General features: G+C 33.9%; 1 protein-coding gene across 4 annotated transcripts in view; it reads left to right on the top strand.

Moving 5' to 3' along the window:
• The window catches only part of NPR3 (natriuretic peptide receptor 3), a 73,143-nt gene extending 65,373 nt beyond the window's left edge, over positions 1-7,770 (top strand). For 2 of the 4 annotated variants that reach the window (XM_074279494.1, XM_074279493.1), the window contains 3 exons: positions 681-816; positions 3,898-3,982; positions 6,360-7,770. In XM_074279494.1, the coding sequence (XP_074135595.1) occupies positions 681-816; positions 3,898-3,982; positions 6,360-6,471 (333 nt within the window). In that variant the 3' untranslated portion in view covers positions 6,472-7,770. Of the gene's footprint in view, positions 1-680; positions 817-3,894; positions 3,983-6,359 lie in introns of all 4 variants that reach the window. The other 2 variants (XM_074279491.1, XM_074279492.1) reach the window with 2 other exon arrangements.
• The last annotated feature ends 5,905 nt before the right edge of the window (positions 7,771-13,675 follow it).

Below are 13,675 nucleotides of genomic sequence, written 5' to 3'. Positions count from 1 at the left end.
GCCCTAGCACCTCTAGGATCAAATAAAATCCTCTTTTTGGCATTCAAATCCCTTAATAACTTACCCCTCCAACCTTTTCCAATCTACAGGATTCTGGTCAAGTCATTTAACCTTCATTTAACCTCTAATCACGTTTCCTTATCTGTAAAAGGAAGATAATTATATATATCTCCTACCTTGGGAGATTTTTGTAAGGATCAGATGAAGTAGTAATTGTGAAGTACTTAGCACAATGTCTGACACAGAATAGATGTGATATAAATGTTAACTATTATTATTATTTTTTTTTTTGTACCCTATACTCCCACGTCTCTGCCTCCTGGCTTCCCTGACTTCCTTGAAGTCTTAGCTAAAATGCCACCTTCTCCAGGAAGCCCTTCCTTTTCCCTTTGAATACTAGTACTTTCCCTCTGTTGTTTATTTTTATTAATTCCATATGTATTTTGTTTGCATTAAACTGTGAGCTCCTCAAAGGCAGGAACTGTCTTCTGTCTTTTATTGTATACCCAGAGTTGAGCACAGTACCTGGCACATAGTAGACAATTAATAAATATTTATTAACTGAAATAATAGGCAGGGAGTTTAAAGTATATTCTCTCCACTAATAAGACAGAACTGTGCATTTTTGCCTCAATAGGAAAAATATATTTTTGGATTTGACTTTTTTTTTCTTTCCATAGGTTATTGGTGATTACTTTGGAAAATTGGGTCGTTTTGAAATGAGACCTAATATAAAGTATCCTGGGGGACCTATAAAACTGAGAATAGATGAAACCAGAGTTATGGAGCACACAAACTCTTCTCCTTGTAAATCATGTAAGTTTAGTAACAATATGCCATCCTTTTCTCTCTACAAATTCAGAATGAAAAACTGTCATAATCAACCTAAAGAATTTATTAAGATATCCATGTGATCCTGGGACTTACAAGTATTTTGAGAATATTTAAGTATTTTGGTACTTGGGTATTTAAGCATTTGGTATCTATGGTATTTAAGCATATTTAAGTATTTTGGTATTTATTTTGAGCACTTAGTATTTAGCTTTCCCTTTGAGGAAAATATCAAATGCTAGGATTTATCCATCTCTTCTAACTAGGAAACATTCAGGTTTTTGGAGATTGGAATTGGGCTTTTTCCTTGACTACTGAGAACTAGGTGTCAAAACTACTAAAAATTCCTGAAATCTCCTGGATTTGCTTCAAAATTAAAATTTTGGACTTTTAAACTGTCATGTATATCAATAGAGAATAATTATTAGCCTATCAAGTGAGTGTAAGTAAATACTCTCCTAAAGATTATACATATGATAAAAGAGTCAAAATTTTTGTCATAGTAAAACCTTTCCTAAGCCAGGTCTGGGATAATTGATCATTTCTGAGTTTTCTAGAGATAATTGTTTTTCCTTTTAAACTCTGAAGATCTTGAGATTACAGATTTAGAGCAATTAATTGTATCCAAAGTGCTTCAGGCAAGGAGAGAGAGAGAGGTCAGAAGTCCTTCTGACACAAGATCTGGCCTATTTTATGAATGGAGAGAGAGGCCTGGTCTTTGCCTCCTTTAGTGCCAATGATAGTGAGTCTTTTGTGGATACATGGAGAGAGAAACACAGAGTTTCCAAGCAGTTTTCAGAAGCAAGATACTTATCATCCATCTTGCTTTCCCATTATAAACCAGAAAAGAAAGGAATCCTTGGGATGAGGCAAGACCTGGGAAGGAAGGTATTCTTTGTTAGAGGGCCTTTTCTTGTATTTGTTTCCCTAATTATTGGTTCCTTTTCTTTCCCTACAATTTTTTTTGCCCTCCTTGTCTTCTCAAACTTTGGTGTGGGGTGTTATTCTAGAGAACCAGGTTTAAATATGTGAGGGGTTCTTTCATGAGCTCAGAGGAGCTACTTCGAGCCTTGGGATCCTGAACATGAGGAGTGAGCTGCCTAGAAAGGGAGAGAAGAACACATCCTTACACCTAGGGGTTCTTGGCAGAAGCCATTGAGTTACCTTTCAATGAAATCTGTTCTTAATTTTGGGGAGGATTTTAAGAGAAGAAAAAGAAAACCATTTAGTCTCTGCTTAAAGGCCACATCTTCCTGAGAAGCTTCTATCTTCAAATCCAGAGGCTTTTGCTTCCCTTGAAACTTTTTTTTTTTTAACCTCCCAAGATGCTCAAACTTCCCACAAGAGTGGAGCCTGAGCTGTGATGAACTTGGGGTCATTCCCCCTCCTTCAACCTGCTCAATTGCTTGTAACAAGGCCCGAAATCAGAATGCACTCCTTTGGAAAGGCTAGTGTTCCTTTCCTGTGCCCCTTAAGAAGGCCAGATTTTTATCATCTCAAATGAAGGAGCACTAGACTAGAAGACAGGATATTTATCTGACAGTAATTTTGGGCATCTGTTTTTTCCTGACAGTCTTGGGTTTTGCTCTTCATTTAAAAAAAATAATATTAGCTTTCTATTTTTCAAAATGTATACAAAGATGATTTTCAACATTCACCCATGCAAAACCTTGTGTTCAAAATTTTTCTTCCTTCCCACTTCTTCCTTCCCCTGGACAGAATGTAATCTAATATAGGTTAAACATGTGTAATTCTTTTATACATATTTCCACATTTATCATGCTATACAAGAAAAATCATATCAAAAGGGGAAAAATGAGAAAGAAAAAATACCTAGCAAGCAAACAACAACTAAAAAGGAGAAAATACTATGCTGTGATCTGCATTCAGTCCCAACAGTCCTCTCTCTGGATGCAGATGGTTCTTTCCATTACAAGTCTATTGGAATTGCTTAGTCTTAATTTGATTCTATTTTAGTAAGAGTTGAATGAATCTTCTGGGAACTTGGACAAGTGATTCTGTCTATTTATTATTCCTCCTTTTTAATAAAGAAGTTGAACTGTTACCCCTAAAGCTTTAACATGTTGTTATTATTATGATGATATTTTATTTTATTTAAGAAGGAGGAGGGTATCTTTAAGCCCCTTTTCACCTCTCTTCCTCTAAATCTGTAAGGATTGTAACTATGGAGCAAGAATTGGCCCTCTATGTACATAAACAATTTTAGCACCACTTTCTTTAGGCTAAGTAATCAACAAAACAGTAAATCAAGCCCTGATTTATAACATATAAATGCTCACACTGAAAATTTAACAATGGACTCAAAGTTTTAATTGTTTCCAGTATATTCTTGTAGTCATTTATTATACACCTACCTCAAAGTAATCAGAATTTTCAGGTAACAAATATAAAGGGACAACTGGCTTTAATACTTAGGTATAATTAGTTGAAATAAGAAGGTACCAAATTCCTTGTTTTCTTCTGTGAGGGAAACTTTATGATTTTCTAAGGCCTTTTTCTTTCTCCATGGGTCTACCTTCTCCCAACTGAGGGTGAACTTTGTTCTGCTTTTTCCATCTGAAAAAAATTCCTAATTCTGACCTGTGACATCCTGGGCAAGTCTCTTAATTTCTATGTATATTTGATAGATTCCTAGTCCTTCTCTCCAAAGTCATAAACAACTTGGAATTTCCTATGCTGATGAAATCAGTTCTTTTGTGTATTCCTATAATAGAGACTTTCATTCTAAAGATTTCGTAGATCAGTAAAATATGCTTTGTTTTGACATTTAAGAAATATGGTCATAGATCAATGTGTCTAACTTGTAGAAACTCTTATACTGAACAATGCCTTCAAATCCCAGAATCATCTGATTCATCTTCACTCTTTTCTATAGATATTCTCGTCGGAAAAATATGCAATTTTCTCTAAAAATTTTCCAAAGAAGAAAAAAAAGATTGACTTAGGATGAAGAATGTAGAAACACTTTCTAATGAGGGGGAAAACAACACCAAACCTAATTATTTCACAAATTGAATTCTAAGCCTTTCATTATTCTTCAAGCAGGTGGCCTGGAAGAATCAGCAGTCACAGGAATTGTTGTAGGTGCCTTACTAGGAGCTGGCTTGTTAATGGCCTTCTACTTTTTCAGGTTAGTATTTTTTAGATATTCTTTCCAGAACATTTAAAATGGCCTCTCCCTTGTTCACATCCCTTGTCTTGTGTGCATAATTCTCCATAGTTCAGCTAGCCATTTCTTTCTTTCTTTCTTTCTTTCTTTCTTTCTTTCTTTCTTTCTTTCTTTCTTTCTTTCTTTCTTTCTTTCTTTCTTTCTTTCTTTCTTTCTTTCTTTCTTTCTTTCTTTCTTTCTTTCTTTCTTTCTTTCTTTCTTTCTTTCTTTCTTTCTTTCTTTCTTTCTTTCTTTCTTTCTTTCTTTCTTTCTTTCTTTCTTTCTTTCTTTCTTTCTTTCTTTCTTTCTTTCTTTCTTTCTTTCTTTCTTTCTTTCTTTCTTTCTTTCTTTCTTTCTTTCTTTCTCTTCTTTCTTTCTTTCTTTCTTTCTTTCTTTCTTTCTTTCTTTCTTTCTTTCTTTCTTTCTTTCTTTCTTTCTTTCTTTCTTTCTTTCTTTCTTTCTTTCTTTCTTTCTTTCTTTCTTTCTTTCTTTCTTTCTTTCTTTCTTTCTTTCTTTCTTTCTTTCTTTCTTTCTTTCTTTCTTTCTTTCTTTCTTTCTTTCTTTCTTTTTAGAAGTGCTAGCTCAGTAGCCTAAAAAAGCAGAGACTTTGGTCTGCAATTAGTTACCTCAGCTGATTAGAGATTATTATTAATAAGGACAGTAGAATTATATATTCAATCCCTATGGAATAATGCTAACATTTACTAGATTTTATAGAGAGATTTAAAATTTGCAATACACTTTAAAAATGTTATAAAAGATGTCAATCAGTTAGCCATTGTGTCCTCTGACTGCAAATATTCTGTTCCTAAGTTTGGCTAGCTTTGTATATACATATACCATTTGTCACAAGAGTGATCAAGTATGAGAGTGGAAAGACCAATATAAATTCATCATTATGGCTAGAAAAGTACATGACCCATTTGTGGCTCAGGAATCACAAATAGTGATACATTTAATAAAGATTTGAGTCAAAAAGTTAAAGCTTTTCCTTATTTCTGGATCCCCAGGCATTCTTCATGTTTTTGTTTCCTTCTCTATTTTAATAATACTGTTAAATAATTGTAAAATAATTTATAGTATCATCTGTAGTTTTAGGAATATTACAAAGCTATAAGGAACTTTAGAGATCATTTTGCCTAGCTTCTTTATTTTACCAGTGAATGAGATTAAGTTTCAGAAAAGGAAAGGCACTTTCCTGAGATCACATAGTCTAGTGAGAGATCTAAAATACTAAACCAGGTCTCCTAGATTCCCAATCCCTTCTACCATATCTCTCTGCTCCTCAGGGCATTTAATGTCCAATGTACACCTTCAGACAGTCTTGCTACACATGAGAGGATTCAGGGCTAAAGTCATTTTGGATCATAAAGAATTCTAAGGAGGAAAGAAACTAATCACTAATCTACTACTAAATACATAAAAAACACATGCATCATTTCATTGCACTTTTGAGTAGAATTTCTGAAAACTCACCTTGCTTTTACCTTGCTCCCCTAGTAATTTCCTTAAGCCAGCCATGAAATTAGAACTAACTGCAGAACTAATCTGGAGCAAAAGCTTACTGGTTGTCATGAGGAACCATCACTAGGATTACTACATGTGAACATAAATGATATTTCTGGCAGTGTGTGTGTGTATGTATGTGTATGTGTGTGTTTATGTGTTTGTGTGTGTGTGTGTGTGTGTGTGTGTGTGTGTGTGTGTGTGTGTGTGTAGTCATTATGGTCTGTATCCAGGATCTGAAAAAGCCTATGTGTTCAACATCCTACTCTATGTCCTGAAGATTCACAAAATTGAATATTTATTTATGTGTGAGACTACTGGTATATACTAAAAGAGCACTTTATTCTTTCCTTGATTCTCTTGGTAAGAAAGTTGGTAATTCTTTAGTATTTCACGGTTCTGGAAAGCTAGGATCTCCTAACTTAGCAGGACTGGGTAACATTTTTTAAGTGTCACTTTGTGGGAATAATTTTTTCTCCCAGTTTGTTCAGAAACTGTGCAATTACTTTGATCCTTAGTTCATACATGTAACAGTGGTTTGGGAGTGTGGGGTAGGACAGACAAGATTTAATCCTTTAAACCACAAAGTACCCAAGGAAAAAGGGAAAGATTTATTCCTTGATGCTTTTAGAAAGCATCTCAGTTTTTATCGACTTAGAGCTCTTGAATGAAGGCACAATGCTTCAGGGCATAGTACTTTTATCTTTGACCAGGGCTTCATTTTCTGTCACTTCTAATCTATCAACCCAAACTCAGATGTCCCCCTGGGGCATAATTTGTAAGAGATGCTATAGTGCCGTACAACCAAATGAAGTTTTTTTTTTTTTTAACTTTCCTCTCTCTTTTCATGAAGGAAGAAATACAGAATAACCATTGAGAGACGAAACCAGCAGGAAGAAAATAACATCGGAAAGCATCGGGAGTTAAGGGAAGATTCTATCAGATCCCATTTTTCAGTAGCATAAGGAAATCCCTGCTATTCTTCCTTAAATGCTTTAAGAAGATGGATGGAATGACAGACATCGGTGTAATGAAAGAGTGGCTCTTGAAGAACTCATTCTTTTATAAAGTTAGCTCATTTTGTTCTTCAATTTCTTTAGAAGCTCAGGAATGATTTACTAATCACATTATGCCACATGGCCTTTCATCTCATGACAAGCAAATATAAAGATGAAGTGTTATTCTATAAGATCTTTTTAATTGTTTAGAGGGTCTATGGATATGTTTATGGTTCTTAGGTTTGACATCTCTAGAATTTGAAGGCTCTACCAGCCATGACAAGTAAGGATAGAAAGCTGTGGTTTCTTGGACTGAAAAGCTGCCTTATGACCAGTATAAAAGCATCTTTACTTATAGATTAATCTTGGAAAAGATTTAACATTCAGAACTCTCTTAATGAGAAATGGAAAGGTTGGAAAAACAGTCTCACTCTCTGGATCTGGAAGGCAGTTTTGGAGCTCAGGACTCACTTGTCCTTCAGCCAATATGTGCTGTCAGATTTGACTACATGTCTAAAAAAGGCTCTCCTCCCTGCCCCCCTTCCAGGGAAAAAAATAAATTGTAAATACTAGTGAGGTGTGAAAAGATTTGTAACTATTATAGGCCTTTTTTTAATGGGGAGGGAAAATTTATTTCAAAGTAGCATTTTACATTTAAGCATTTTTATCTTTTTCTTTTGCTATTAGGAAACATCTATCTTTTCACACATGTTTAAAATCCAAAAATAAGAGAAAAATGAAATATTTCTAAAACATGGGAAACTGCATCAACCTATAATGCTACAAAAATATATCTCTTGTTATATAGAGGCTGAAAGGCATATTACTTCTTCTCCTCTCCACTAGTCTTGACTAAAAAAGAGTTGATCCTTTAATGATAAAGAAACAGAAACATGTCTCTTTTAAACTTCAAACAATTGGCCTAGCAATATATCAGACACTGAAAGGAGGTTATCTCCAAGGCGCAAAAACTTCTTACTGGTACCTGGCAGGAAATAGGGATGGGATTGAGCATAAATGTCTATTAAGTACAGGAGGAGAATTAAGTTTTGTAAATAAAAGGAGGCAGCTTTTCTTTCTGGAGGACAATTTATAACCTAACACTAGAGTACAACTTCTAGAAGACTACTTATCACTTAAGGTATAAATCTATAATACTTGTCACCTCTAATTTATAAATATAGTGAAAGATTATAATAAGCTATATTCAACTTTGATACAAAAAGGTAATCATTAAAATATATTAAAATTATTTGATAAGAGCAAGAATGTAATTATCTCCTATGACCCTCCAACTACCCCTATGGAGCTTTATGTTTTTCTGGTAATTCTTGTTTAATAACTAGGTAGATGTGGTATTGAAATTTCAATTCCATTGATCAGGTTTTCCTGTACTCACATATAGCACAATCCATATTTAGGTGTCAAGATGCCATTTTAGCTCTTCATTTTGGAGAAGTAAAATCTCAGAAAACTGAGATTGTTTCACATGTCTACATCCTAAAACTGGTATTTTTGCAAAGAATAATTGACAGATACCTTGCTAATTATTCTGTCATTCTTGGGAAGAACAAATCACTGCTCCTCATTTAGGACAGAAGTTCCTCTTTGAAATAATGATTAGGTTTTAGCTGACAGAGTAGAATCCTGACAATGTTTTATTAAAACTCAAATGCTTTGTGATTCAGTCCATGACTAACTTTCCTCAAGGGCTTTTGCCTATGTTTAAAAAAATGCAATTGGTTTATTGTTATTAGAGAGGTTTTTTTTTCTTTCATTTATATTTAAATAAGATAAAAATAGGAGATATGGAAAAGAAAATTTCCTGCCTTCTAATTTCAGTTATTTGTTTCAAAATTTCTGTGCAAAATTTGACTTCATAGTAGACTCCTGAATGAAACAAAAACTAAATTGAAAAGAAAGCAACAAAGAAGTTCTAAGAATACTTCATAGGAAAGAGGAACTTTTGAATAAGATGCTGAAATAATAAGAATCAATGCAAAAAATAGCTATCAACTATTGCCTCACAAAAAGTGAAAATGATTTAAAGTTTTTCATCCATAGCATTTCCATGAACCTGAGGAAGCAAATCTTTGTTGTGGTCATTCACAGATGTTTTGTACAAAGAAGCAACAGAGCAATTTTAAATGATCATCTTGTTCTTGTCTATTGCCGCATATGTATATCATTTGTAAAACATGTCCATTTAAATTTGTACCATATGAACAAACTCTAAAAGAAAATTCCACAAGAGAATATGGGCCACAAGTTACTTGAAATTCAGGATATACCAGGTAGAGGGATATTTCCAAACATCACAGCCTAGATCCAGATTAAATTTCTTTAGGAATTAGAGAGAATTTGGTGCACCGAAAATTATCAAAACCTAGTGCAGAATGTGGAAAAAATATCATAAATATTAGAGTCTTAATCTTTAGAAATCATTCTAGTCACTTCTTGAAGTAGATCTCTTGAACCAAAAATCTACTTCCTCATTAAAATGATCTGTTCTCTCTTACTGAGTTATAGAGAATCACATCTCTGTTTTGTGAATAATAAGGTAAGTATAAAAAGATCAGATGTCTTGCCCAAAGTTACACAAAAAATCAGGGTTGAGTCCCTTGAGATTCTGATTTTTGGTTTATGATTAAAACTGATAAACCATACTGTCAACTCATGTCTCAGAATTGGCATTCACATTCTACCAGCATTCTTTTTCCAAATTTAAAACAAATGGAGTTTGAGTTTATAGAACATTTTATAAAATTTCATCATGTCTTTTAAAAAAGGTATTAACTCATAGTATTTTTCAGTGTGACCACAAATAGATTAAAAGTAATAGTGATCAAAATAAACTTAATTATTCTTGGCTTTGGAAAAAAAATATATATTTTTTTTAGTTATTTGTCACCAATCTATTCAGATAGTGCTTTTAACTTGGAGGTAAGAGATTTTTACCAGCTCTTCAACAAATTGCCTTTAAATCTACAAAAGTCTGTAGACAAACCTTTGACTTTCTTTGGAAAATCAACAGCCCACATTTCCTGTAGCTATAAGCTCATTTCCAAATTCCATGAACCAGTTCTTTACATTTCAGATTCTTTTTTAGAAGGGGTGGAGAGGTTGGAAGGAGGCTTCTTTTTCCCAGGCTGCCAGTGAATGGCTTTTCTTTTCCTTCCCATCAAAATGTCATGATTTCTTTCAGAATTCCTTATTGCTTTACTTTTCTTCCCAATTCATGGATTCATTGTTTGTGAAGTCACCACCCCCATTTAAGCTTTTCTTATGTTACAAATGCCACAGAATCATTGAACTAGAAGGGACTTATGAATTTGATGCAAACTGAAGTCCCTCCCTTTCCCCTTCATTTTACAAATGAGGGGAAACTGAGACCCAGAGAAAGGAAGTAATTTTCCCAGAGTTCTTCTATAAATGGATTCTGTTGTGCTTTAAAAATAGAGACTTGATTTAAGGGTTAATTCATCTAACTTGGAAATCTACATCCAGTCAAAGACAACAAAATAGTTTGTGGAAAAGCGAATACATATCCTAATGGCTTCTGGTTAAATTAGTATACATGAACAACTTGTGGAAATGTTTTCAGAAAAAATCACAAAATTATGCCAAACCATTGAAAATCAGAAAGCACATTTTCTGTACAAATGTAGACAATATTAACATAGAATGCTTAGAATTCCTTTACAACAGATTTAAAGTGCCTGAAAGTGGCCAAAAAAAAATAATGGCAGTTCAATCAAAGTTTTGTGGTAGTTGCTTTTATTTTAACCTATGGCTCAGCACCTAATGAACCATTTAATAATGAACTAAATTCTATTACATAGCTAACTGATGGAAAAATATAAACCTCTGTCTGAGGTGAGAAGTTGGAAGAAGGAAGTGAGAAATGATAGTTTGTCAGAGTTTTTGCTTTTTTACCCATTCTTAAAGTAATTTAATACCAATAATCTGATCCCCAAACAATAGTTCCCTTGGGAGACAAACTAGAGAGATAGGCAGCCATGGATATTCAGGGCTTACAAAAATAACAGGAAAAGGGAGAGTTGCAGGTATTCATGGGAGGATCAGTTAATGAAACAGATTGTAGTAGAGCCAGTTTACATAGATTGCACTCCATTCACAGGTGTTGTTAAAGGTAGTAGTTTGGCATCTTGCCTAATAAGCAGGTAACAACCTGTGACTCAAACATGCATATCTTTTGAAAAAAGAAAAGATGAAACAATCCAGTCTTGTAGGAATCCTTACCCTAGCTCTAGACAAGCTTTTGGAATAGTATAAATCAGGCTTATCTGGATATGAAAAGAAACTGGGCTCTTTGACTTTCAAAACTTACACTTCACAGGTGTCTCATAATAGAGATGTTCAATCTAGTATAAATACAACTTTCAACGAGTGCTAGATTGGACTTTAAATTTCTCATTAACCACTTATTAATTCTACATCAAAGGCAAAATAGCATTCTAGACAATCTGATGTTTTTAATATGAACATTTAAAAATATGTTATTAAGACTCAGAATAGATTCTTATGATTGGAGCAACAGAAATAAAAACCCTTAAATTTTATTAGTTCTTTGGTGTTTCAGGTGTAGGATAGGTCTTAGGATAAGCTTGAATAAGCTAAAAAAACTCAATTGCTTTGATGGTTTAAAATTAGCTAAGCTACTGTAAAGCATTGTAATGCATTATATATAGTTTTTTTGTTTTTTTTTAAAATTCATTAGGGAACAAAAGGCATTAAAATTGGGCAGAAGATGATAGAAAATAACAAGAAATGAGAAAGTTTGAAGTTTTGATAGAGTAGCCTATTCAATGCCCACATCAAATAATGATGCTTGAGGAGGTGTTTTTACTCCCATTAGTGGGATAAAAGACCTCCTGAAAGCCTGGAGATAAGATCTTATGGGTTTGGCCTAAATACCCACCCACATGGTATATCCCAATTTCCATTTGTAAGGATTTAAGTGAAACTAAGGGGGATCAGGTAGAAAATATTGATATCTAATTGGCCCCTCCTCTTCTGGATGATACCATTCGTCTTTAAAAAAAAGTCCTTTAAAAACACAGAAACAAATTCAAGACAATATAAGCCTATTGGATCCACTCTCAGGCTGGTAGAGAGAGAAAGCAAAAGCTGCACAAATTATATACTGTGCATTGTACCAATGTAAGTAGAACTGTCTGCATATAATGTGGTTTAATTTATTGTCATTTTGTGTAGAAAGTATTAATGACTGTGGATATAATCTTTGTTTATTTGTGTGATATATTTTATTTCTGGTACAAGTTGAGCATTTGAAGTATCTACTTCATTTGCTATGTTGACTTGTGTGTATATGTTCTTGTAAATGTTTCTTTTAAGCAAGAATGTCACATACCCAGAGTATAATAATATGTTCACATTAAAAAGATATCCCACAGAGAACTTAAAACTTTTTTTTCCTGGTTTTGATCCAACAACTTCAAATAATACATAGTGTATAGTTACTCTTTTTTAGAACTCTCTTCCTGCAACTGGTTTAGATAAAAACATTAGCCACAATAGGAAACAATAAATTGAAATGTGGGCTTTACCATTATGATTATTTGTGTCCCAGCAAGTGAAAGATGTCATACACTAAGGTTGAAAAGAATTGCAGATTAAGTACTAATTACCTTCCCTTGTTTGGGAAAATTAGTTAAGATATTCAAAGTACCCCCACATAATTGGACATGGTTTGGTCTATGACACACACATAGATTTTGTATTTGGCTCAACCAATATTCACCATGAAGTCTTGTTGTAAAGAACAAACTATGTGGATCCCAGCATTTGAGAAAATACATGTGCCCTGTTCAAAACATCTCAGTTCTATCTGAAAGGCATGTGCCCTGTTCAAATATCTCAGTTCTGTCTGAAAGGTTAAGTCATGATTTATTTTAAGCTTTAAGAGAAACATAATGATCTATATAGCTAGGGAAACGTTCCCCTGTTGGTACTGCAGTGTCCGCCAATAGGTCCTCTGAGTGACACCCAAGAATCCACTGGCAGCAGGATACACATGTTGGATTAAATTCAAAAGTCAGATATTGGGAGGAGGAGGAAGGGCATCAGAATCATTTCCAGAAAACCTCTATGTGAATCTAAAGGATAGCAAGATGAAGACTCTTAGACTTTGATAAATACCACATTCCAGAGCTAGTGGGAGCCAAGAAGTGATGTGACATGTAATGGAAAGAGAATTTGGAGTCCAGACTCCCACCTTGCCGCAGCTTATCTGTGACCATGTACAAACTTCCAAAGGTCTGTTATTGGATTTTATGTATTTTACATGTCAAAAAGGGACAGACAGATAGTTGTTTACATAGATGGATAGATAGTTATATTAAGAACTATAGATATAAATAAATAAGACAGCCCCTTCCCTAAGGAGCTTACATTCTAAAATGTATGAAGGCCAGACATAAAATATATGTGGAAAAGAAGAATAGGGTTCAGAAAAATACAGAGATGGCCAGGAAGTGTCCCGGAGACCTCGTTCAAGGCAAGATAAAGGAGACTTTTCACCAAGCTGGCCACAGGGTAATGAATTTTTTCAATTACAACTCTCAAAGAACATCTACTAACTTATAGAGGAATTGTTTTGGGTTAGAAGGAGTGCCTACAACAAGAATCTAGAGTTTGTGACTTCCATAAACATGAAATGGTGGTAGCTTGAAGTTTAAAGGACACACTAGTGATGTAAGATCTGAGTTGGCAATTAAAAAAATTCAATTTGATTATTTTTTCAGGTCTCTATTCTCTTTCTTCAATTCTATCTCCATTGAGAGAGCAAGAAAAATAAAATCTCTGTTACAAATATGTACCCAAACAAAATAATTTCTTGCATTGGCCATGATTTATATGTGTGTGTGTGTGTGTGTGTGTGTGTGTGTGTGTGTGTGTGTGTGTGTGTGTGTGTATGTATATATATATATACATATACATATTAAACTAGGAACTGAATTCATGTGTGTGTGTATACACACACACACACACATACACATATACATATTAAACTAGGAACTGAATTCATTGAATAAACTGGGGGGGGTGTTTAACCTTGAGAAAACAAAGACAAATTTTGAAAGATGAGCAATTAGAATCCTTTGAATTTTTTTTGGAGAAGCAATTA

This window comes from Sminthopsis crassicaudata, chromosome 1, assembly GCF_048593235.1.
Source record: "Sminthopsis crassicaudata isolate SCR6 chromosome 1, ASM4859323v1, whole genome shotgun sequence".
Classification (NCBI taxonomy): Eukaryota; Metazoa; Chordata; class Mammalia; order Dasyuromorphia; family Dasyuridae; genus Sminthopsis; species Sminthopsis crassicaudata.
This window is presented reverse-complemented; position numbering and strand designations above follow the sequence as displayed.